The sequence below is a fragment of the Staurois parvus genome, unplaced genomic scaffold, assembly GCF_062004578.1.
Source record: "Staurois parvus isolate SC_StPar_1 unplaced genomic scaffold, SC_StPar_1.0 ptg000048l, whole genome shotgun sequence".
In the NCBI taxonomy this organism is placed as follows: domain Eukaryota; kingdom Metazoa; phylum Chordata; class Amphibia; order Anura; family Ranidae; genus Staurois; species Staurois parvus.
Window position 1 is genome coordinate 4464538 of NW_028317844.1, and position 26704 is coordinate 4491241.

Sequence of the window (26704 nt, forward strand, 5' to 3'; positions counted from 1 at the left end):
TATTCCATTTTTAGTTTGATTGATGGATGAAAAGTGTTGATCAATGAGTAAAATTGTTTAAGGTTTTCTTCGCCTTCTGTCCATATGATAAAAATATCATCAATATAGCAATAGTATCTGTATGGTTTTTGTTCCATGCTGTTCAGGAATTTTTCCTCCAGGTCAGCCATAAATAAATTGGCATATTGGGGTGCCATTTTACTTCCCATCGCAGTACCCATACATTGAAGATAGAGGTCTTTATTGAAGGCAAAGTAGTTGTATGTAAGTATGAATTCAATGAGCTGTGTAACATCCTCAGCAGTGTATTTGTGGTTTGGTGAGGATGATAAGGATCTGTGACATGCAGCTAATCCATCCTTGTGAGGGATATTACTATACAGGGATACTACATCCATAGTCACTAGAAGTGTATTAGATGGTAATTGCTGTATGTTGTTGATCTTGTTAAGAAAGTCAGTTGTGTCTTGCAGGAAACTAGCAGTGTTCTTGACTAACGGTTTTAAATTTTCTTCTACAAAGCCTGAGATTTGTTCGGTGAGTGTATTCATACCTATTATGATGGGTCTGCCTAGTTTTCCTGGCTTGTGGACTTTGGGTAGCATGTAGAAGTACCCAATTTCTGGATGATCCAGAATCGCATTTATAAGTTCTGAATGTAGGTGGACTGGAAGTGGTTTAATGAGGCCTTTTAATTGCTTTGTAAAGTCCTGGGTCGGATCAAAATCCAGTTTTTTTATAGTAGATGGCATTTTCCAGCTGCTTCTGGCCTTCTTGTATGTACAGTTGCAAGAAAAAGTATGTGAACCCCTTGGGATTACGTGGAGTTTGCATGAATTGGGCATAAAATGTGCTCTGAACATCATCTAAGTCACAACAATAGAAGAACACAGTCTGCTGAACATAATACTACACAAACATTAGATGTTGCCATGGTTTAATAGCACATAACATGTAAACATTCACAGTGCAGGGAGGAAAAAGTATGTGCACCTTTGGACTTAATAACTGGTTGACCCTCCTTTGGCAGCAATAACCTCAACCAAACGTTTCCTGTAGTTGCAGATCAGACCTGCACAACGATCTGGAGTAATTTTGGACCACTCCTCTTCACAAAACTGTTTCAGTGTAGCAATATTCTTGGTATGTCTGGTGTGAATCGCTCTCTTAAGGTCATGCCACAGCATTTCAATCGGGTTGAGGTCACGACTCTGACTGGGCCACTCCAGAAGGTGTATTCTGTGCTGTTGCAGCCATTGTTTTGTTGAATTACTTGTATGCTTTGGGTCATTGTCCTGTTGCATCACCCATCCTCTGCGGAGCTTCAGTTGGCGGACAGATGGTCGTACGTTTTCCTGCAAAATGTCTTGATAAACTCTGGAATTCATTTTCCCATCAATGACAACAATCCGTCCAGGCCCTGAGGCAGCAAAGCAGCCCCAAACCATGATGCTCCCTCCTCCATGTTTTACAGTGGGGATGAGGTTTTGATGTTGGTGTGCTGTGCCTTTTTTTCTCCACACATAGTGTTGTGTGTTCTTCCCAAACAACTCAATCTTGGTTTCATCTGTCCACAGTATATTTTGCCAGTAGTGCTGTGGAACATCCAGGTGCTCTTTTGCAAACTTCAAACGTGCTGCAATATTCTTTTTGGACAGCAATGGCTTCCTCCGTGGTGTCCTCCCATGTAGTCCATTCTTGTTTTGTTTTCCTTATTGTAGATGTGTCAACAAAAATGTTAGCATGTGCCAGAGATTTCTGTAGGTCTTTAGCTGACACTCTGGGATTCTTCTTTACCTCATGCAGCATTCTGCGCTGTGCTCTTGCAGTCATTTTTACAGGACGACCAAGCCTAGGGAGAGTAGCAACAGTGCTAAACTTTCTCCATTTGTAGACAGTCTGTCTTAACGTGAACACATGAACAGCAAGGCTTTTGGAGATACTTTTGTAACCCTTTCCAGCTTCATGCAAGTCAACAATTCTTGATCGTAGGTCTTCTGAGAGCTCTTTTCTGCGAGGCTCGGTTAACATCAGACAGTGCTTCTTGAAACCAGTAGACCCAAAACAGGTGTGTGTTTTTTAAGGGCAAGACAGCTGTCGGCAACACATCCAATATCATCACACTGATTGGAGTCAAGGTTGGCTCACTCCTGGCTCCAATTAGCTCTGGGAGAAGTCATTAAGCTAGGGCCTCACATACTTTTTCCTCCCTGCACTGTGAACGTTTACATATTATGTGCAATTAAACCATGGCAACATCTAATGTTTGTGTAGTATTATGTTCAGCAGACTGTGTTCTTCTATTGTTGTGACTTAGATGATGTTCAGAGCACATTTTATGCCCAATTCATGCAAAACTCCACGTAATCCCAAGGGGTTCACATACTTTTTCTTGCAACTGTATTTGTTTGTATGCATCACAACTGCTCCCCCTTTATCCGCTGGTTTGATGGTGATGGCCCGATTATTGCGCAAATCATGTATAGCCCTTCGCTCTAATGGTGAAAGATTGTACTGAATTTTCTTTTGCTGGGTGGATATCAGGGATGTAGCTCGCAGTCTGAAGCTATTAATATAGGTGTTCAGTTTGGGGTTGCGTCCTTGTGGGGGTGTGAAGCAGCTGTTCTTTTTCTTTGTGTAGCACTCCATTGTCCTAGGATTCCTTTCATTACTGTGGAAATATTCTTTGAGCCTTAGTCTCCTAAAGAAATCCTCCACATCTGACAATAATTGAATAAATAAATGATCCAATTTGGTGGTTGGACAGAATGTAAGGCCTTTGGAGACGATGGTTAATTCTGGTTCAGAAAGTTTATAATTTGGCAAGTTGATGATTCCAAGTTCCTCTGTTATATCCACATTTTCAGTCAGGTCAGCACTTACACAAAAGATACCTTGGGATTCCAGATTGGATTCCAGGTCACTGATAGTAGGAGGTATAGATGTTGGGTTGCTTTTATGTTTAGGTTGTATCCAAAAGGTCTGCTCTTGGTGTAGCTTCTGAAGTTTTTTTTGCTTCCCGTTCATTGCAGGTTTTTGTTTTTGTCTTTGTAGAGTTTCCAATTCATTCTTGATTTGGTTAATGTTGGTAGGGTCCAATGATTTTAGGGTTTCAAACAATGACTACTTTTGTATCCTGAAAGTTACCCTTTTTTCAATCACCTCCATCACCTTTTTCAATCACCTCAAACGTTGTAACTGTAAAGGAATCCCCAGAGTCACTGTTGAATTATAGACTCTGTGACCAAGCCCCGGTGGGCGGGGCGTCACCAGAACTTACCATTGGACTCCTGGGGTCGGTTGAGCAGTGTCCATCCCCTCACTTGTATTGGCTGACACCGGAATAGCTCTGATTCATGCTCCCTTCTTCTCACTTGCCAGTGGGGTGATCTTTTTCCTTCCATCCACAGCTTGGAGTGGAGCCATAAGGTATACTTTTCACTATGCCAGAGGTGTACGTTACACCTAAATACATGGGACATCCAATGTTTGCAACCAAAATCTTTATACAGCGCAACTAATATCGACAGCCACAAAAGCCACCATAGTGGGTATCCATAAGTCCCTATCACTAAATTAGAGGGGGGGGGGGGGGGGGGAGACCGCATCCCAGTCCCAAAACCAGGCTGTCAGCTCAAAAGAATTTCCATTGGTAGGAGGTGGAGAAGAGGATATAGAGTAACCTAACTGGTTTTGCTGTTTACCTACCCCCCCCACCAACCCACACACTTCGTCAGAGTTACTCCCCAAATTATCGTGTGCTGTCCCTTATGGAGGGCCAGGGCCAATGTGGTGTCCCACATTAAGCTCCAAGACACGGTCCAACTAATTGTGACTATACATGCAATCACATGACAGGAAGGGTGCGTCCAGGAGGTGGAAGCAGTTCCCTATTTCCCCACAAGAGGGAGCCACACTGGCAAAAATACAAAGTATTAAAAGCAAAACAAAACTATAATCTATAAAGGTTCCCATGAAAACATGCCCATTACTTTACAGTATCCACAAGGATTCAAGGAGGGAAGAACAGGGGAGGCTCGGAGATGCAAGCAACATCAAAGTGTACGTGTTTAAAATTAAAAACGACCAGAGAAGCTGGATACTTCAAATATTTAACCAATTAAACAGTCTGGGGTTATGTGCTGTCACTGTAAGTCCAGTGTACAAGGTGTAAACAATAATAATGTCCATAGTGTGCTGTAAACTTCTGACTGCTGTAAGACCACCTGGAGTGGTGAGAAAGCATATACCAAAATCCAAACCACTAATCCAAAATTCTGTATTCCAAACCGCTTTTGGATTATAGTATACTTCATCCATTACCACTTACCTCAATATTGAATATAATTTACTTGATGCCTGTAGGAAATAGGGAGCTGTCCCTGCCGGCTGGGCGCGTCCTTGCGACGTGTGACGGCATGAGCCGTGATGTCACCAACTGATGGCGCCATGTCTTTTGTGCAGCTGAATAAAGCAAGGTGCACACATGGGCAGAGAGTTTGAGCATCTGTATGGCTTTATAGACTGTGCAGATGCCATATAATTTTTAGACTACCTCTGATGAAGCCAACTGTAAGCAGCAAAATCAGTTAGGGCATTCTACACCCCCTTCTCCACCTCCTACCAAGGAAGATCCTTTTGGATGAAAAATTATCCAACATGTGTGTGGGTTTGGACCCCATTGGCAACACTTCATTGGCAGTATGATGGTCATGATTATGCAGATAGGAATGTGAAATATTATCAAGATATTAGATGCCCTTTATACAGGTTGTGACTGAGGTCATTGAATGTCCCATATATAGGTATAACATTTTTCCATCTCCATTGCATTACAAGATACAGCGAGTAAAATAAGTATTGAATACATCACCATTTTCCTAGGTAAATATAGTTCTAAACACGTCGGCAATATCCACATGTCGGCAATATCCCATACAATCCATACATACAAAGAAACCAAAACAAGTAAGTTCAAAAATTAACCACTTGCCCTCCTGAGGATTTACCCCCCTTCCTGACCAGGCCATTTTTTGCGTTACAGCACTGTGTTACTTTAACTGACAATTGCGTGGTCATGCAACGATGCACCCAAATTAAATTTACATCCTTTTTTTCCCACGAATTGAGCTTTCTTTTGATGGCATTTGATCGCCTGTGCATTTTTTATTTTTTATGCTATAAGCAAAAAAAGACTGACAATTTTGAGAAAAAACTATATTTTGGACTTTTTGCTATTAAACATGTTCAGTAAAAAAATTTAAAAAATCAAATTTCGTCATAAATTTAGGCCAAAATGTATTCTACAACATATCTTTGCTAAAAGAAAATCCCAATACCTGTAAATTAATTGGTTTACGTGAAAGTTATAGCATTTACAAATGCAGTATAGATACTGGGATTTGTTTTTTTTTTCTACTAGTAATGGCGGCGATCAGCAACTTTCAGGGGGACTGCGGCAGACACTCTGACACTGGGGGGGGGAACGCGGAAGCGGTTAAGTTATGTATAATAAAATGGATTGGCACAGGAAAAAAAGTACTGAACACATGAAGAAAGGTATGTGCAAAAAGGCATGGAAAGCCAAGACACCAGCTGAAATCTATCAGTAATTCTAAAGCAATCCTACCCCTTGTCAGTGCAAACTAATATCAGCTGGTTCAGTCTGAACTGATGGCCTATAAAAAGGTGTCTGATTACAAAGGTGTCACACAAGAAACTCATGATGGTTAAAAGCAAAACACTCTCCCCCAGACCTTTGCAACCTTATTGTTGCAAAACATACTGATGACATTGGTTACAGAAGGATTTCTAAACTTCTGAATGTTCCGGTGATAGCCATAATCCTGAAGTGGAAAGAACATCATTTCACCATAAAACAGCCATGACTAGGTTTTCCTCACAAGATGTATGACAGAGGAGTGGAAAGAATTAGAAGAGTTGTCCAAGACCCAAGGACCGCTTGTTGAGAGCTTCAGAAAGACCTGGAACTAGCAAGTACAATGGTTTAAAAAAAAACATTAAGTAATGCACTCAACCGCCATGACCTTGTATGCATGCCCACCATGCAATACTCCATTGCTGAAGAAAAAGCATGTTGAAGTTCATAAAAGTTTGCTGCACAACATTTAGACAAGCCTGTAAAATATTGGGAGAATATAGTCTGGTCAGATGAGACCAAAATTAAACTGGGGGCCCGATCAAAAGAGAATACATTTAGAAAGCGTATGACGTAAGGTGCCTTGTTCCAAACAGATACAGTGAGGAACAGAAGTATATGAACACCCAGCGATTTTGCAAGTTCTCCCACTTAGAAATCATGGAGGGGTCTGAAATTCACATTGTAGGTGCATTCCCACTCTGAGAGACAGAATTTAAAAAAAAATTCAGGAAATCACATTGTATGATTTTTAAAGAATTTATTTGTCTTGCACTGCTGAACATAAGTATTTGAACACCTGAGAAAATCAGTCTTAATATTTGGTACAGAAGCCTTTGTTTGCAATTACAGAGGTCAAACATTTCCTGTAGTTCTTGACCAGGTTTGCACACACTGCAATAGGGATTTTGGCCCACTCCTCCACACAGATCTCCTCTAGATCTGTCAGGTTTTGGGGCTGTCGCTGAGCAACATGGAGTTTCAGCTCCCTCCAAAGATGTTCTATTGGATTTAGGTCTGGAGACTGGCTAGGCCACTCCAGAACCTTGATATGCTTCTTACGGAGCCACTCCTTGGTTATCCTGGCTGTGTGCTTCGGGTCGTTGTCATGTTGGAAGACCCAGCCACGACCCATCTTCAATGTTCTGACTGAGGGAAGGAGGTTGTTGCTAAAAATCTCAAAATAAATGGCCCCATTCATCATCTCCTTAATACAGTGCAGTCGTCCTGTCCCCTTCGCAGAAAAGCACCCCCAAAGCATGATGTTACCACCCCCATGCTTCACAGTAGGGATGGTGTTCTTGGGATGCAACTCATCCTTTTTCCTCCAAACACGACGAGTGAAGTTTAGACCAAAAAGTTCTACTTTGGTCTCATCTGACCACATGGCTTTCTCCCATGCCTTCTCTGGATCATCCAGATGGTCATTGGCAAACTTCAGACGGGCCTGGACATGTGATGACTTGAGCAAGGGAACCTTCCGTGCAATGCATGATTTGAAACCATGACGGCGCAGTGTTCTACCGACAGTGACCTTTGAAACTGTGGTCCTAGCTCTCTTCATGTCATTGACCAGCTCCTCCCTTGTAGTTCTGGGCTGATTCCTCACCTTTCTTATCATCAGTGATACCCCACGAGGTGAGATCTTGCATGGAGCCCCAGTCTGAGGGAGACTGACAGTCGTCTTTAGCCTCTTCCATTTTCTAACAATTGCTCCAACAGTTGATCTATTTTCACCAAGCTGCTTGGCAATTGCCCCGTAGCCCTTTCCAGCCTTGTGGAGGTCCACAATTTTGTCTCTGGTGTCTTTTGACAGCTCTTTGGTCTTGCCCGTGATAGTAGTTGGCGTCTGACTGACTGTGGGGTGGACAGGTGTCTTTAAAGAGCTCAGACAGGTGCTACTAAGTTAGATTGAGTGGAGTAGAGGTGGACTTTTTAAAGGCACAGTAACAGGTCTTTGAGAGACAGAATTATTGCTATTTCTTAGGTGTTCAAATACTTATGTTCAGCAGTGCAAGACAAATAAATTCTTTAAAAATCAAACAATGTGATTTCCTGAATTTTTTTTTAAAGTCTGTCTCTCAGAGTGGGAATGCACCTACAATGTGAATTTCAGATCCCTCCATGATTTCTAAGTGGGAGTACTTGCATAATCGCAGGGTGTTCAAATACTTCTGTTCCTCACTGTATTTCTTCAAAAGAAGTCAGGTCACGACTGAAGGTGGAGGAGGGAGGTAAAGAGCATAGATAGTGCTGCAGTTACATTGCTTTCCGGAAGTCCAACCTAAAAGCTACCCTAGGATCAGTAAGGCATGAAATGGAAGGCCAATCTCTTGCAAATAAAAAGTGGAAAGCCTGAAAGCCCGCATAAAGCCAGCCTATGAAAAATACCATCTCGTACACCCGATGCAAAGTTCCCAAAATTGGTAACAATTGGGAATGCCAGGAGGACAAGTTCATGGTACAAAATAATTAGAGGCAGATTCAAGCACTGGTGCCCACCAAGGGGTGCGTCCTGAAAGATGACACCACCTCCCCAAAGCACCACGGCATGCGACAGAGCAATAAGTCACCCTGGGCCTGTTCAAGTTGGGGCCAAGGTTTATTCTCTCCATGGAGGCACCAATCTATAAAACGGCCCTGATGCACTGCTTGGTGATATTTAGGAAGGTCAGGAACTGCTAATCCACCGGCATGTTTGGGGAATGTCAAGAGGTGGTGTCAAAGACGGGGTGTCAGGGCTCCGGGTATGACCAGAGGTATGTGAACTGACGCAGGGAAACGCAGGCTTCAGATATGGTATAAACAATATAATTTATTAATACTAACAATACAAAATGCAGTGCAATACTAAAACATAAACACAGTGCAAATGAACCAAACCACCCACAGATAATACATACAATGCAAGCGTAGTCAGGCAGGCCGGGTCAATAACAATCGGGCAGGTAGGAACAGGAGGAACAGGCAGAGAATGGTCGCGGTCACAAGCCAGGGATCAAACAGGAGAAGTCAGCAGAGGTCAGGATCAAGCAGGGTCGGCAACAAGTCAGTCAGGCAGGAACAGGAATGCAGGTAACAAGATACAGGGGCCCATGGAAAAACACACACCAAGGCACAGACTGCAGGTCTGGCCATCCCTTAAATACACCTCCGTAATCAGCTTCAGGTGTTTGGCTGACTGCAGGGTTGAGTCTCTGATTGCTGAGAGCACCCACTGGCCAGCCCTGGTACTGCAGCCCACAAGGCAGGTGAGTCCCACCATTATTGGCAAGTCCATTCCTGACACGGGGCTTCCTTCCAGCTCAAATGAATTTAGTGAGAAGGGAATTAACTCTTTTAAGACAACTTGATGGTAGGGAGATGGGTAAAGCTTGAAACAAGTATAGAATTTTTGGCAGGATGGATATTTGATTATGTTGCATCTCCCAAATCAGGAGTGAAGTCCATGTTGCCACTTATCTAGTAGAGTACAAACCGTATTAAGAAGTGGAGGGAAGTTAAGATCGAAGGTATGAGGGAGGCTAGCCAGGATGAAGGTGCCTAGATATTTTAAAACAGTGCGTGTCTATTTGAAGGAACGTTGGAGCTGACGGAGTAAGGAAGGTGAGATCGCCACATCCATCGCTTCAGTTTTAGTGAAGTTTATCTTTAAGTTAGGCAGGGCTCCGTATCGATCAAATTCTTGAAAGAGATTAGGAAGGGAGCTCACTGGCTTAGTTACAGAAAAGAGCATATCATCAGCATAAGCTTGTATTGGTGATCTGTCAGGGCAGGGCTGTGGAACGGACAGGTAGGCCTAGTGGCAGGGTAACGCACTGGCTGACGACAACCACCACCAACAGACTGAAGTCCCTCAGGGCGCGGAGTCTAAGTCCCAGGCTGCCCTTCACCAGGGCCCCTGATGGTGGGGATGGACTTGACGCAACCAGGGACCAGGTCGCGGCCCCCGAGACACCCCAGCTGCGGTAATGGCCGCCGCCAATGGCGTGTAGCTGGTGAGAATGACAATAGCGTAGTCAGACAAGCCGGGTCAATAACAACGGGACAAAACAGTACAGAACAGTAGACAGAGAATCACAGGTCACGGGCCAGGTTCAGCAACGGAAGGTCAGATCAAAGGAAACACAGAGAATGGTCTTAGTCACAAGCCGAGTCAGAATACCAGAAGAGTCACGAGCGTATACACAGAGCTGTAGCAAGACAAAGACACAAGACACAAGTGCAAAGAGCGTGCGCAGACCCCAGGCCCACATGCACCCAGCCACACCCCCCCCGGGGAACGGACCCCAGAGACCCGAAGGCACAAAAGACTCCCACCACGCTCAGCAGAAACCCAAGATGGACGCCAGCACACGGAGCAACACAACCCCCGGGAAAAGGCAGGACCCCGGCATGATATTTGATACAAAGATCTGTAATGTTCAGATTTAAGTGGACTCTACACAGAAAGGGTTCAAGTGTAAAGGCGAAAAGAAGAGGAGATTGGAGACACCCGTCTAGTGCCATTGGTAATCAGGAAGGGGTCAGAAAGAACACCGTTCACCTTGAGTTGAGCTGATGGCCTCAATTATATATAATAATAATTATATGCTAGCAATCCAATTGGTCATTGTGTCCCCCAATCCAATGTGTTGAAGGACTGCAAAGATGAATTGCCAGTTCACCCGTCACAGCGTGAGGAAAGTACTGCCGATAACCGGCAATTGTCATAGAACAGATCGGCACTGATGATCAGTGCCCAGCAGTGCCTCCCATCAGTACCCAGCATCAGTGCTGCCCAGCAGTTGCACCCAGCAGTGATGCCCAACAGTAGACAGAGAATCACAGGTCACGGGCCAGGTTCAGCAACGGAAGGTCAGATCAAAGGGAAACACAGAGAATGGTCTTAGTCACAAGCCGAGTCAGAATACCAGAAGAGTCACGAGCGTATACACAGAGCTGTAGCAAGACAAAGACACAAGTGCAAAGAGCGTGCGCAGACCCCAGGCCCACATGCACCCAGCCACACCCCCCCGGGGGATGGACCCCAGAGACCCGAAGGCACAAAAGACTCCCACCACGCTCAGCAGAAACCCAAGATGGACGCCAGCACACGAAGCAGCACAACCCCCGGGAAAAGACAGGACCCCGACAGTACCTCCTCCTCAAGGGCCCCTCCCCCTCCGCGGCTCAACAAAAGGTTTCTGAGGAAAGCGGGTATGAAACGCGCGGAGGAGGGCAGGAGCATGGACATACGCGGAAGGAACCCAGGAACGCTCCTCGGGACCATAACCGCGCCAATGAACCAGGAACTGTAATCGGCCGCGCACCAATCGAGAGTCCAGGATCCGGCTCACCTCATACTCCTCATGACCGTCAACCCGAATGGGACGGGGCCGAGGCAGAGAGGTAGTGAAGCGATTGCAGATCAGAGGTTTCAACAGTGATACATGAAAGATATTGGAGATCCGCATCCCAGGTGGAAGGGCAAGGGCATAGGCCACCGGATTCACCTTGCGGAGAATGTGAAAAGGACCGACAAAACGGGGAGCTAGTTTGGGTGTGGGCACCCGAAGATTGAGGTTACGAGTAGACAACCACACCCGATCGCCGACCTGGTATGAAGGAGCGGGCAACCGTCTGCGATCAGCCTGGAACTTCTGACGCTGAGCCGAGTCCCTCAAAGCCCTCTGGATCTGCCCCCATGAAGAACGCAGGACAGCAAGATGGTTCTCCACAGCCGGAATGTCCTGTGGTGAGAACCTCTCAGGTAATACCGCGGGTTGGTACCCATATTTGGCCATGAAGGGGGACATCCCGGAGGAGGAGTTGACCGCTGAGTTCCTGGCAAACTCTGCCCAAGGCAGGAGATCGGCCCAATCGTCCTGATGGTCCGAGATATAACACCGAAGGAATTGTTCTAAGGCCTGATTGGAACGCTCCGCAGCCCCATTGGACTGCGGGTGGTAGGCTGAAGAAAAGGAGAGACTAATGCCCAACTGGGAGCAGAAGGCGCGCCAGAATCTGGACACGAACTGACTCCCGCGGTCCGAGACAATCACCTTGGGCAACCCATGCAGGCGAAAAATCTCCCTGGAAAAGACCGTGGCCAGTTCTTGCGCTGTTGGTAATTTCCTGAGTGGAATACAATGGCACATTTTGGAAAAACGATCGACGACCATGAGGATGACCGTATGGCCCCGAGACACAGGGAGGTCTACAATAAAGTCCATGCCCAGGTGTGACCAAGGACGCTCCCCATTGGGAATGGGTTGCAGAAGACCCATTGGAAGATGCCGTGGAGATTTATTCCGGGCACAGATCGAACATGCCGCTACATAAGAGGCGATGTCGGCACGGAGAGTTGGCCACCAGAACAACCGAGAGATGACCCAAGACAACTGGTTCTTCCCCGGATGCCCGGCAGTTTTGGAGTTATGGTAGGTACGCAGCAGACGGGTGCGCAACCCCTCAGGTACAAAACATCTACCCTCCGGTCTCTCGGGAGGAGCGTCAGTTTGAGCCGCCAAAATCTGCTCCCCAAGGGGAGAAGTCAGACTGGTACGAATGGCAGCCAGGATATGATCTGGAGGTATGACCTAGGTTGGCTCAGAGTCCTCCCTGGACAACTCAGAGTATTGCCGCGATAATGCATCAGCCCTGACATTCTTGGAACCAGGCAAATAGGAGACCACATAGTTGAACCGCGACAAGAACAAGGCCCATCTGGCCTGACGGGGTGTCAATCTTTTGGCCTCCGAAAGATAAGTCAGGTTCTTATGATCGGTAAGAATGAGGACCGGAACTGCGGAGCCCTCGAGCAGGTGCCTCCATTCCTTGAGAGCCAGAATGATTGCCAACAACTCCCTATCTCCAATCTGGTAGTTGCACTCTGCAGAGGAAAGCTTCCTGGAGTAGAACCCACAGGGAAGTAGGGGTCCATCGGGCGACCGACGTTGAGACAGGAGAGCGCCTACTCCCGTCTCGGATGCATCAACCTCAAGGACGAAGGGCAATCCAGGATTGGGATGAGACAGTATCGGAGCCGAAGCGAAGGCAGATTTCAGAGCCTCAAAAGCTACGATGGCCTCGGATGGCCACTCGTGAGGATTGCTGCCCTTCTTGGTTAGGTCTGAGAGAGGTTTTGCCAGCGTGGAGAAGTTCCTGATGAACTTCCGATAGTAGTTGGCAAAACCCAAAAAGCGCTGAATGGGCCGAAGACCATTGGGACGAGGCCACTGCAGAACTGCCGAAACCTTCTGAGGGTCCATGGAGAATCCCTCCGCAGAAATGATGTAGCCTAAAAAGGCAACTTGGGATCGATGGAATTCGCACTTCTCAAGTTTACAAAAAAGTTCGTTCTCACGTAATCGTTGCAGCACCTGCTTGACATCCTGGATATGGGACTCCATGGAGGCAGAGTAAACCAGGATGTCATCCAAGTAAACTACCATGCACTGCTGCAACAAGTCACGAAGGACATCATTTATGAATTCCTGAAAAACTGCGGGCGCGTTACACAACCCGAAGGGCATCACCAGGTATTCGTAGTGCCCGGTTCTGGTGTTAAACGCGGTCTTCCACTCATCCCCCTGTTTGATCCGTACGAGGTTGTACGCCGCCCTAAGGTCAAGTTTGGTAAAGACTGTTGCTCCCTTAAGGCGGTCGAACAACTCAGTAATCAAGGGAATCGGGTATGCATTCTTAGTGGTGATTCGATTGAGACCCCTATAATCGATGCAAGGCCTCAATTCACCACCCTTCTTCTTTACAAAGAAAAAGCCCGCTCCTGCTGGGGAAGTAGACTTACGAATGTGCCCCCGGGAAAGCGCATCCGCAACGTACTCCTCCATGGCCTTATTCTCCGCAACCGAGAGAGGATACACCCTGCCACGCGGAGGAGTGGCACCGGGTTGCAAGGATATGGCGCAGTCGTAAGGACGATGAGCAGGTAAGGCACCAGCGCGTACCTCATCAAACACGTCCTGGTACTCCCCATAATCAGTGGGCAACGCAGAGTCCGAGGAGGCACACAACACCTTAACCGGCCCACGGATGCACCCGGCCCCACACTGTGGAGACCACGAGAGAATCTCGGCAGTTTGCCAATTGAAGGTTGGATTGTGCATCTGGAGCCAGGGATACCCCAAAACCACCGAATAGTGCGGAGAAGAAATCACCTGGAAACAGGCCAACTCCCTGTGAACAGCCCCAATAGCTACTTCAACTGGCATAGTCTCGTGGGTAACCTGCGGTGGTTGCAGGGGCCTGCCATCTATCGCCTCGAGAAACAATGGGGTAACTCGAGCCTGCAGGGGAATGGAGTGCTGGGCAGCAAACGAGCTGTCCATAAACAACCCGCCGGCCCCAGAATCTACCAACGCCTGGGCCGTCACCGAGCCCTCCACCCAAGAGAGGACAACGGTGATCAGTGGCTTATCTCTGCAGAACGCCGGGGACGAGGAGACTCCACCCAAGATCTGTCCCCGACAGGATCTCAGGTGCGAGCGTTTCCCGGACGGACCGGACAGGACTGCCGAAAGTGCCCACCAAGACCACAGTACAGGCAGCGACCCTCCCGACGCCGAGCAGCCCGCTCTCCCTCGGAAAGGCGAGCAAACTCCAGCTGCATGGGCTCACCACCAGACAATCTATCCCCAGGAGGCGTGGGAGGAGAGGGAGGAATGGGTGGGATAAAAAACGCAGGTGCCAGTCGATTGGAAGGCCTCCGCAGGCGTTCCTTGAGTGAAGGCCTCTCCCTGAGCCTGGTATCAATCAGGATCTGGAAGGAAATTAGTGCTTCCAGCTCCACAGGCAATTCCTTGGCTGCGATCTCGTCCTTCAATGCATCAGAAAGACCCTGAGAAAACGCAGCCACCAGAGCCTCATTGTTCCAACCCACCTTTGCTGCCAGGGTACGAAACTCTATGGCGTACTCGGCCACGGTCCGTGAACCCTGATGCATAGACATGAGCAGCTTGGCAGCCGAGGCGGAGCGAGCCGGTACATCGAATACCCTACGGAAGGCATCGACAAAACCGGAAAACTCGTGAATCACTGGGTCATTCCTCTCCCATAAGGGATTCGCCCAGGCCAAGGCCTTGTCTGAGAGTAGTGAGATGAGGAAACCCACCTTTGACCTCTCAGTCGGAAAAGCGTAGGGGATTAATTCAAAGTAAATCCCCACCTGGTTAAGGAACCCACGACACTGACTCGGCTCACCCCCAAAGCGCTGTGGAAGAGGGGCTGAACCGGTCATACCTCTGGACACCGCGGGTGCCGCATCAGCCGCGGCAGTAGGCACAGCAAGCGGAACAGCAGCGGGAGCGACCACCGGAGTGACAACCGGCCTAATAACACCAGGAGTAAGGTGCGTGCCAGCAGAGTTTGCAACGCCTGAGCGAACTGATCCAACAAGAGATCCTGTTGATCCAGTCTGGCGACCAACATTGGAAGTGAAGGCGTACCTGCACCGTCAGGATTCATGGCACTTGTGTAATGTCAGGGCAGGGCTGTGGAACGGACAGGTAGGCCTAGTGGCAGGGTAACGCACTGGCTGACGACAACCACCACCAACAGACTGAAGTCCCTCAGGGCGCGGAGTCTAAGTCCCAGGCTGCCCTTCACCAGGGCCCCTGATGGTGGGGATGGACTTGACGCAACCAGGGACCAGGTCGCGGCCCCCGAGACACCCCAGCTGCGGTAATGGCCGCCGCCAATGGCGTGTAGCTGGTGAGAATGACAATAGCGTAGTCAGACAAGCCGGGTCAATAACAACGGGACAAAACAGTACAGAACAGTAGACAGAGAATCACAGGTCACGGGCCAGGTTCAGCAACGGAAGGTCAGATCAAAGGAAACACAGAGAATGGTCTTAGTCACAAGCCGAGTCAGAATACCAGAAGAGTCACGAGCGTATACACAGAGCTGTAGCAAGACAAAGACACAAGACACAAGTGCAAAGAGCGTGCGCAGACCCCAGGCCCACATGCACCCAGCCACACCCCCCCAGGGAACGGACCCCAGAGACCCGAAGGCACAAAAGACTCCCACCACGCTCAGCAGAAACCCAAGATGGACGCCAGCACACGGAGCAACACAACCCCCGGGAAAAGGCAGGACCCCGGCATGATATTTGATACAAAGATCTGTAATGTTCAGATTTAAGTGGACTCTACACAGAAAGGGTTCAAGTGTAAAGGCGAAAAGAAGAGGAGATTGGAGACACCCGTCTAGTGCCATTGGTAATCAGGAAGGGGTCAGAAAGAACACCGTTCACCTTGAGTTGAGCTGATGGCCTCAATTATATATAATAATAATTATATGCTAGCAATCCAATTGGTCATTGTGTCCCCCAATCCAATGTGTTGAAGGACTGCAAAGATGAATTGCCAGTTCACCCGTCACAGCGTGAGGAAAGTACTGCCGATAACCGGCAATTGTCATAGAACAGATCGGCACTGATGATCAGTGCCCAGCAGTGCCTCCCATCAGTACCCAGCATCAGTGCTGCCCAGCAGTTGCACCCAGCAGTGATGCCCAACAGTGCCCAGCAGCGCTGCCAGACAGTGCCCAGCAGTGCCACCAGTCAGTGCTGCCAGTCAGTGCCCATCATTGCTGCATATCAGTGCAGCATCATCAGTGCAGCCTGTCCGTGCCACCTCATCAGTTCCCATCAGTGCCCAACAGTGCTGCCTTAATTACACACATCAGTGAAGGAGAAAAATTACCTGTTTGCAAAATTTTATAATAGAAACAAAGAAAAAAACCTTTTTTTTTTGCTCTTTTTTGTTTATAGTACAACAAATAAAACACCCAGCTGGCGATGGAGTTCGGCGTGCTATCCTACTCGCCCATGCAGCCAGGAACCATCGTATACCCGCGTGTTATGTGTCTCTCAACATCAAAAAAGCTTTTGACGCGGTCTCCTGGCCTTAATTACAATTTACTCTGCGTAAATGGGGCTTTGGGTCACACTTTCTCACCTGGGTTACCTCACTTTACACCTTGCCTAAAGTTTACTTGAAATATGCAGGACACAAGTCTGACCCTTTCCCAATTCAACGCGGGACTCGTCAGAGCTGTCCCCTGTCCCCTCTCCTTTTTGCCCTAACTATTGAACCTCTCGCCCAATCTACATGTAATAATCCTGATATCCGGGGGCTTGAGCTGAAAACCCATCACCATAAATTAACACTCTTTGCAGATGATATCCTCCTCTTTATGACCATTCCCCTCACCTCTGCCCCCAGCCTTTTATCCACTCTGGACCGTTTTTCTATCATCTCTGGTTTACAAATCAACCCTCAAAAATCTCAGGCACTTAATATCTCGGTGCCTCCCTCTACCCTCACACAACTCTGGGATACCCTCCCGTTTGCCTGGGCCCCACATCACCTACCCTTCATGGGCATCAAACTTACCGCTGATCCAACAACTCTTTTTTCCTCCAATTACCCACCTATGTTGATGCATTTAACCAACCTCATGGTTTCCTGGTCCTCCCTGCCTTTGGCATGGATGGGGCGTATCACTGTCGTTAAAATGTCTATCCTACCCAAAATACTCTATCTTTTTCGAGTCCTCCCTATACCGATCCCCTCCTACTACCTTAGGATTCTCCAACTCTGAACTCAATCCTATGTCTGGGGCAAGGTTAGGCCACGAATCTTTAAGACCACTCTTTTCTCCTCTAAGACAGCGGGAGGTCTAGGCCTCTCCAATTTCACTAAATACTATCAAACAGCACACCTGGCTCAACTACCTAAATACCACGCGATACAAGAAATCCCCCTTTGGGTTGCTATAGAAGCCGTAGACTGTGATCCGTAGCGAATTTATTATGGCTTCATCCGCAAGACCGCCGTACGATCCAAAACCCAATCACCAAACATAGCTTATCTGGGATACCCTTAAGACACAGTTCACCTTGCGCTCTCCTCATAACGCCATGCTGTCCTTTCTCCACAACCCTGCATTCGCACCAGCCTGGGCTTCTCCCTCAATGTTCCACAACTGGTTATACAGAGGCCTTATGAGGGCGCACAAACTGACGACCCCAGACACCTTCAAGCTATTTCCTCATTTGAGTGAATCCTATGGCCTTCCGGGATCAGAGATATTTTGTTACTTACAAATTAAACATTTCCTAATATCGAACTTGCGGAGTGATCCCACTGTGCCGTTCATTACTAAATTTTGAGCGAACTTTCAAGAGTGACCAGCATGCAAAAGGATTGATTTCCACACTCTATTCACATCTCTGGTCTCCGCCTCCGCTCATTCCTTATGTCAACAGATGGGAGAGAGACCTGGGTCTGGTCCTAGACCCTCCAGAATGGGAAGATAACTGGTTGAATACTAAATTGGCTTCGCAAAATATAGTGGCCTTAGAAACTAATTACAAAGTACTCATGCGCTGGTATATGGTTCCCGCTCGGATAGCTAAATTTTTCCCAGCTTACCACCTAACCTACTTTCGAGGCTGCTCAGACCCTGGCACTTATCGCATTTGGTGGCATTGCCCCCTGGCCACCATTTTCTGGACAGAGGTTTTTGGTATCCTTTCTTCAATGCTCCCTTACTCTTTACCGCCAGATCCAGTCACGGTCCTCCTTAATAGGAAACATCAGGATATGTCCCGTTTGCATTTTAAACTCTTCCTGCAGGTTACAACCGTGGAAAAGCAAATTATTGCTAAAGAATGGAAAACCTCTCACCTCCACATCCTAGAGGTCAAACACAGGGTTACGAGAGCCATGGTTCATGCTAAGCTTGAAGCAGCCCTTCAAGGTAAAGTGAGTGCATATGAACAGCTTTGGAAACCTTGGGTGGATCATTGCTTGCCACCCGACTTTGATGATTCCTTACTTTTTCCGTGTTAGGATCAATTATGTTCTTGGGCCCCCACACCACCTAGGAACCTCACTTACCCTCGGGGCTGTCTCTCTACCCCCTACGACTCTCTTCTACCTACATTTGTGTTCAAAATAATAGCAGTGTGTTGAAAAAAGTGAATAAAGCTCAAAATCTTTCTAATAGCTTTTATTTCCATACACACAAATGCATTGGGAACACTACACATTCTATTCCAAATCAAAACATTGAGAAAAATATATCAAATTTGTGTTGTTCCTCTAAAAAAATTGAAGAAAAGTGAATATTAGACTGTTAAAAAAAATAGCAGTGTTTGTATTCTTCTTTACAAACTCAAACATTTACTATATAAACTGAAAAATGTTTGAAGATTTTGCTTTCCTTTGAATCCCTTATTATTTAGTTGTATAACCACTGTTTCTGAGAACTGCTATACATCTGTGTTGCATGGAGTCAACCAACTTCTGGCACCTGTAAACAGGTATTCCAGCCCAGGATGATTGGACTACATTCCACAGTTCTTCTCTATTTCTTGGTTTTGCCTCAGAAACTGCATTTTTGATGTCACCCCACAAGTTTTCTATTGGATTAAGATCCGGGGATTGGGCTGGCCACTCCATAACGTTAATCTTGTTGGTCTGGAACCAAGATGTTATAGCGTTTACTGGTGTCTTTGGGGTCGTTTTCTTGTTGGAACACCCATTTCAAGGGCATTTTCTCTTCAGCATAAGGCAGCATGACCTCTTCAAGTATTCTGATGTATTCAAACTGATCCATGATCCCTGGTATGCGATAAATAGGCCCAACACCGTAGTATGAGAAACATCCCCATATCATGATGCTTGTGCAACCATGCTTCACTGTCTTCACAGTGTACTGTGCCTTGAATTCAGTGTTTGGGGGTCGTCTGACAAACTGTCTCTGGCCACTAGACCCAAAAAAAGAACAATCTTATTTTCATCAGTCCACAAAATGTTGCGCCATTTCTCTTTAGGCCAGTCAATGTGCTCTTTGGCAAATTGTAACCTCTTCAGCACGTCTTTTTTTCAACAGTGGGACATTGCGGGGGCTTCTTGCAGATAGCTTGGCTTCACATAGGCGTCTTCTAATTGTAACAGTACTCACAGGTAACTTTAGACCTTCTTTGATCTTCCTTGAGCTGATTTTTGGCTGAGTCCTTGCCATTTTGGCTATTCTTCTATCCATTCGAATGGTAGTTGTTCGCTTTCTTCCACGTCTTTCAGGTTTTGGTTGCCATTTTAAAGCATTTGTGATCATTTTAGATGAGCAGGTTATCATTTTCTGCACTTCTTTATATGTTTTCCCCTCTCCAATCAACTTTTTAATCAAGGTATGCTGTTCTTCTGAACAATGTCTGGAACGACCCATTTTTCTCAGAATTTCAGAGAGAAATGCACTGTAACCAGCATGTACAACATTTGCTGCCTTCCTTCCTTAAATAAGGGCAATAATTGACACCTGTTTTTCAAAGAATGAATGACCTCACTAATAGAACTCCACACTGCTATTATTTTGAACATGCCCCTTTCAATTAGTTATTCAATTACACAGAATCAGCAGCATGCATGTCATGACTGTTGGATTTCTATTACTCTACTACACCTGCTAGTAAATTATTTGCCATGTAGAAATATCATTTCTACCAAAAACAGTGATTGATCAGGTAAGTGATGTCTGACTGCTATTATTTTGAGCACAACTGTAACTACTCCTTCCCCCCTCCCCGTTATTTCCTCCCTACCTATTCGTCTTTTCTTTCCCCAATCCCATTCTGTGCTCCCCCTCCTCCCTTCCCTTAGTCCTTATTCCCCCCTGTTCTTCTCCACCCCCTCTCGCTTTTTCTCTCCATCTAAACTCACCTTTCTGTCCTTTCCGCTAACTCTTCCTTTCCTTCAGGCACCAAGTTTACAGATAGACTGGACATAATTATAAATTTCATCCTTTCTGCATGTTGATTGAGGCGGTCACCACCTATTCCTTATTATTTGTGGGATATTGGGCCCATAATATAACTCCACTCAAGTGTGGATTGTTCCACAGTTTTTCACATCCCACTATTTTTGCTTGCATCAATAGATGCCAATTCCTCATTGATCAATGTATATTTCTCGACATATGTTCATTTGAATTCCAATTTGTATATTGAATATGTCTCTAAATGTATTGCTTTATGTCAGGTACAGGATTGCCTGTACCCCTCTTGAATGTATGATGTATGTGACATTAATATCGCTGTATGGTCCCCGCCTGTTGAGCTTACACTTTGATCCACTGATACGTAACCTTTTTCGTTCTCATGTAACTTTGGCTTGTTGCCTTGCAATAAAATATTTGAACAAGTAAAATTTCATATAGGTACAATGTTGCATGACTGTGCAATTGTCAAAGTGCGACAGCGCTGAAAGCTGAAAATTGGCCTGGGCACGAAGGGGGTAAAAGTGCCCGGTAGGCAAGTGGTTAAGGCCCTTAAAATTAAGGGAAACAATGCAGAATGAAACCATCCCCTCAGACCAGAAATAGAGAGGGAAAAGAGAAGAACAGGAGAGTGTGGGAACCAAAGAGAGGAAAGAGCAAGAAGCCGAGGAAGGGGAAGAGCGAAGATAGAAAAAAGTAGAGAAGGAGAGAGAAAAGAAAAGGGAGAGCAGAGAATTTAAAGCGACAAGACACAGCCCGATAGGAGCTGTATCTGTTTAAAATGCTACAGCTGAGAGACTCTATAGACACCCACGACTCCACCGAGTGAAACTGTAGGTGACAACCTAAGGGGGGTAGTAGTTAGACAAAGAGAGAGAGAGCTCCTGGCGTCTTCAACCTAGGCTAGCTGACACTCCATACAGATCATATATACACAACAGCATGAAATGACACCAGCCCAAAAAGAAATATGGCAATAGTAACTTATAACTATATAGAGCGATAAACTTGCCTACCTGGGCACAACTCAGCTATAACTGCCAGTTATATCTCCTGAGGCCTAGCAGTGTCCTCTGCAATCGGGACAGAACCAAAGTCCCACCCAAAAGGAGAGGAAGAACCAGGGCAAACCGGCTATTCAAGCATGATCTGGGAAGCAGTAAAACAGAGGGATGTGGAACCTAAAGTGGCCATCACTAGCACAGATATGGTCAACCAAGGGTGCAAGAATGGAACCCTCGGGGACCTAGGCTCCACGGGTACTCCCAGAGGACATAACCGTCCACCAACTACAAGGGAACCTAGGTCAACAGGAGACTACAGTGCACAACGGATCCATTAAAGGTGGGTGTAGGAGGGCTGCCTTCGTCTAAAAGTAGGTAACAGCTCACAACCAGGACAGTTGGCACCAAAAAATGGGAAGTATATCTATCCCTGTAACAGGAGCACCACCATCTCCACCCCAACAGTCCATGTCTATATGATATTCAAGCAAGGGGGGGAGGGGGGAAAGCGCCTCACGTCCCCAAAAGGAGGCAGCATGTCCCAGGTAAGATCTGCACAGAGCCCAGATAACACAGCCTCCATCATTAACTGCTTTATGACTACCCTATAACAGAACTACTGCTACAGGGCGGCAGGGCTGCGCAAAATCACGTATATATACAGTGGATATAAAAAGTCTACAGACACCTGTTAAAATGTCAGGTTTCTGTGATGTAAAAAAATGAGACAAAGATAAATCATTTCAGAACTTTTTCCACCTTAAATGTAACCTATAAACTGTACAACTCAGTTGAACAATGAATTGAAATCTTTTAAGTGCAGGGAAGTAAAAAACTAAAATAATATGGTTGCATAAGTGTGCACACCCTTAAACTAATACTTTGTTGAAGCATCTTTTGATTTTATTACAGCACTCAATCTTTTTGGGTATGAGTCTATCAGAATGGCACATCTTGACTTGGCAATATTTGCCCACTCTTCCTTGCAAAAACACTCCAAATCTGTCAGATTGCAAGGGTATCTCCTGTGCACAGGCCTCTTCAGATCACCCTACAGATTTGCGATCAGATTCAGGGCTCTGGCTGGGACCATTCCAAAACTTTAATCTTCTTCTAGTGAAACCATTCCTTTGTGGATTTGGATGTATGCTTTGGGTCATTGTCAGGCTGAAATATGAAGTTCCACTTCATGTTCAGCTTTCTAGCAGAAGCCTGAAGGTTTTGTGCCAATATTGGCTGGTATTTGGAACTGTTCATAATTCCCTCTACATTGACTAAGGCCCCAGTTCCAGTGAGGAAAAACAGCCCCAAAGCATGATGGTGCTATCACCATGCTTCACTGTGGATATGGCGTTCTTTTAGTGATATGCAGTGTTGTTTTTGCACCAAACATATCTTTTGGAATTATGGCCAGAAAGTTCAATCTTGGTTTCATCAGACAATAACACCTTTTCTCACATGCTTTTGGGAGACTTCAGGTGTGTTTTTGCAAAATGTAGCCAGGCTTAGATGTTTTTCTTCGTAAGAAAAGGCTTCCGTCTTGCCACACTACCCCATAGCCCAGACATAGGAAGAATACAGGAGATTGTTGTCACATGTACCACACAGCCAGTACTTGCCAGATATTCCTGCAGCTCCTTCACTGTTGCTGTAGGCCTCTTGGCAGCCTCCCAGACCAGTTTTCTTCTCGTCTTTTCACCAATTTTGGAGGGACGTCCAGTTTTTGGTAATGTCACTGTTGCGCCATATTTTCTGCACTTGATGATGACTGTCTTCACTGTATTCCATGGTATATCTAATACCTTGGAAATTCTTTTGTACCCTTCTCCTGACTGATACCTTTTAACAATGAGATCTCTCTGATGCTTTGGAAGCTCTCTGCGGAGACCATGGCTTTTGCTGTAGGATGCGACTAAGAAAATGTCAGGAAAGACCTACTAGAACAGCTGAACTTTATTTGGGGTTAATCAGAGGCACTTTAAATGATGCAGGTGTGTACTGACTCCTACTTAACATGATTTTGAATGTGATTGCTTAATTCTGAACACAGCTACATCCTCAGTTATAAGAGGGTGTGCACACTTATGCAACCACATTATTTTAGTTTTTTATGTTTACTTCCCCGCCTAAAAGATTTCAGTTTCTTTTTCCATTGAGTTGTACAATTTATAGGTCACATTAAAGGTGGAAAAAGTTCTGAAATGATTTATCTTTGTCTCATTTTTTTACATCACAGAAACCTGACATTTTAACAGGGGTGTGTAGACTTTTTATATCCACCGTATGCGATTTTGTTTTTTCTGAGAGGGACCATTGGCAGCTACAGCTGTTGATCACCAGGCCCTGGCCGTCACCCAGCGATCGCCATTGCCCAGCGATGTCAGCTCCAGCACACCGCTTTGTATTGTTCTGTATTATTGTAATGTGCCTATAAAGTCCTTCCCACTGGTGTTTTTCTGGTATTCTTCTTTGGAATCAGTGTGCTGCAAATAAATCATCATAAATAGTGCCAGGAATAAGCTCTTTATTTGTTGCACGAGGAAAACAAGTATTCTGAGTCACTAAAAGTCACTATAGACTAACAAAGGTTTTTATTTGTTTTAAGACTCTAAAACATTACCTTGCCCATGTGACAAAGTTTATTCTGTACCTACTGGTGTCCCAGTGACACTACTCATCATTTTATGCTTGAAAAAGACCCTCCGGGATATTCCACAATATCTAATAGTCTGTGGATGGGTGTGAAATAAAATTATATCAAGGAATTTTAAAGGAAAATAGAATGGTAGTGCATCATCTGAAGTGGATCTTCACCATGTGTAAATGCTTCTCTCCTCGCCACCCCTCCTCCCCTTTTCTGTTTGTATACTTTTTTCAATAAAAAAAAAAAAGAGAAGCCCACTATGCATGCCATTCACCTAGGCAAATGGCATACACAGTACTCGCTATGCCTCCAGGGATATGTATGTCACATACCCCAGGAGGCATAGTCCTTTTTTCAGAAAAGAGGATGGGGGAGAACATGCCCAGTGAAACCAGCGGGTCTCCCAATGACATCAAACAACATGGCGATGCGGGACCGAGCGAAAGCAGAATACTAGAGTATTTCAGTGGGACAATGCTGAATCCTCTGGGTGGGTATCTGAGATGTACTCAACACACCACCAGGTAAGCAGGGATAGAAAAGAAAATGGGAGGGAATAGGTGGGTGAAAATCATCTGTAATAGGACTCGGGTGAACACGAATGATCCAAAACACAGCAGTAAATATCATGACTTCTAAAAAAGAAGTACAGTATCTCAGTCCAAATCTTATCTTGACGGGTATGCTGCGGCATGGTCTGAAGACAGGTGTTCTTGCAATGCATCTTAGAAATAGCAATGAACTGAAACAATTTTGTACACAAGAATGGGCCAAAATGCATTCTATCCATTGTCAGATTAGAAACTACAATAAAGGTTTACATATGATTACATAGTTTAAGGGACATTATGATTGTAAAAAGGAGGTTCTAAAAGTTAATAAACATGAGTTTGCACATATATTTTCTAGCTGGGAGTGTACATGTTGAAACACTGCATTCAGTAAAGAAATGAATGTTGAAAAAAAAGTGTGCTATTTCAAGCAGATTTTTTGTATATTACTGTGTTCTATTTAAATATCAGGCTTGATGCTAGAAGTCATTGACTTAGAAATCCAGGTAATTATTATAGTATAATGTAACTAAAGGCAAAACCTTTATTTTTAGCTTTGGATAGAGCAGAGATGGATTACAACACCTCAGTTTTTATTGCTGTCTGTGCTCTCCTTAGGTAGATTCACCCTCTCTCTTTGTCCTGTTTACCATTATCATTGAAAGTGAAAGTAAAAGAAAATCCCAAATGCTGTGTTGTCCCCAGGAAAGTAACATGGTGGAAATGTTCCAATGGGTCCCAAAGGTATTTCCCTTAATTTGAAATTATTTAATTTGCAATGATTCCTCTCACTTCCTGTTTTGACTATAGGACAGAAAGTGAAGGAAATCTCCTCAATTGGACACAAATAGCAAATAAAAAATTGACAGGGGTTATAACCCTCCCTTGCTCTATCCAAAATGAAAAACAAAGTTCTGAAAATTGTTCTACTTTAAGGGCTTAAGAACCTTTTTCTTGCAACTGTATGCATACTAAGAGAGAGAGAATAATGTAAACATTACACATAGAAAACACTCAGAAGTCAACTAATTATCTGACCAATACTGAAAAAATGTTAGCTGAAATGTGGAGGTTAGTAAAATGCCAACATTTAAATTTCATTTGATTTGTATAAGGGACATTAAGATCCATCATATGAAGAGAATACAAAACTGGGGAATATAAGCAATAGGTCTGTTAATTGTTATATTATATTGCCTTGGTACAGCAGCAACCTATTTATTTTCTAGCTCAATGACATAGTAATGAATCATACTGAAAGCACTCATCAACTTACATGTGGCAAGGGACTCAAACGTGTTCCAGACACTGGTCTTGAGTCAGAGGAATCAAAGTTGGTGGCATGTAAGCTAGGGGAAAAAAAGAAAGCATTGTGACTGAAAACAAAAATAGGTAGGACAAAATAACAGGAAAATGTGAAGGCTTTGAAAATGCTTCATTGCTGGATTATGGACTCTACGGAACAAAACATGACACCAATAAACCATCTCAATATACTTCTGTTTATTAGTCACTAATAGACTTTTAGAAAGTGAGACCACCCAAAGCTTAAAGAGTTACTAACCCCAGGACCCTGCATTCACTTTATATGGTCTCCCACAGTACACACTACATGGAAATGCAATTATTTTAGTAAATTTAAACTACTAAATAACTTTTCCGATCAGCAGTTAGGGCAATCTTGTGACTATCAGTCTCCAGCAGAGCACATGTTAAAGCTTGTAGGAGGAGTTTTCTTTCTGCTCTAGGAGGATACAAAACCCCTGACCTCTGTCTGGACTGTGCTGATCACATGAACTCTCCAAAGAAAAAAAAACCTCTCTAGCAATACACACTAAACTGAGCGTAGGCAGAGTGTCTCCACACATATGTCTTATCAGGAGATAAGAGGGAAATACTGGAAGAAAAGGAGGATCAGAGAAGTCAGGATCAAACAGCATTTTTAAACAATGCAGAGGATTAACCCCTTAGGTTTCACAGTGAGTATAGCAAGCACAATGCTTTCCTGCATATACAGACTGATTTTAGTGTTCTGAGTTTAGGAACACTTTAA

The 26704-nt window shown here is 45.3% G+C and overlaps 1 protein-coding gene across 3 annotated transcripts in view; it reads right to left on the reverse strand.

Annotated features, from left to right (window-relative positions):
* The window catches only part of ARMC2 (armadillo repeat containing 2), a 267447-nt gene that overhangs the window by 134443 nt on the left and 106300 nt on the right, over nt 1-26704 (reverse strand). For all 3 annotated transcript variants that reach the window (XM_089664810.1, XM_089664796.1, XM_089664802.1), the window contains one exon: nt 25928-26000. In XM_089664810.1, the coding sequence (XP_089520936.1) occupies nt 25928-26000 (73 nt within the window). The remainder of the gene's footprint in view (nt 1-25927; nt 26001-26704) is intronic.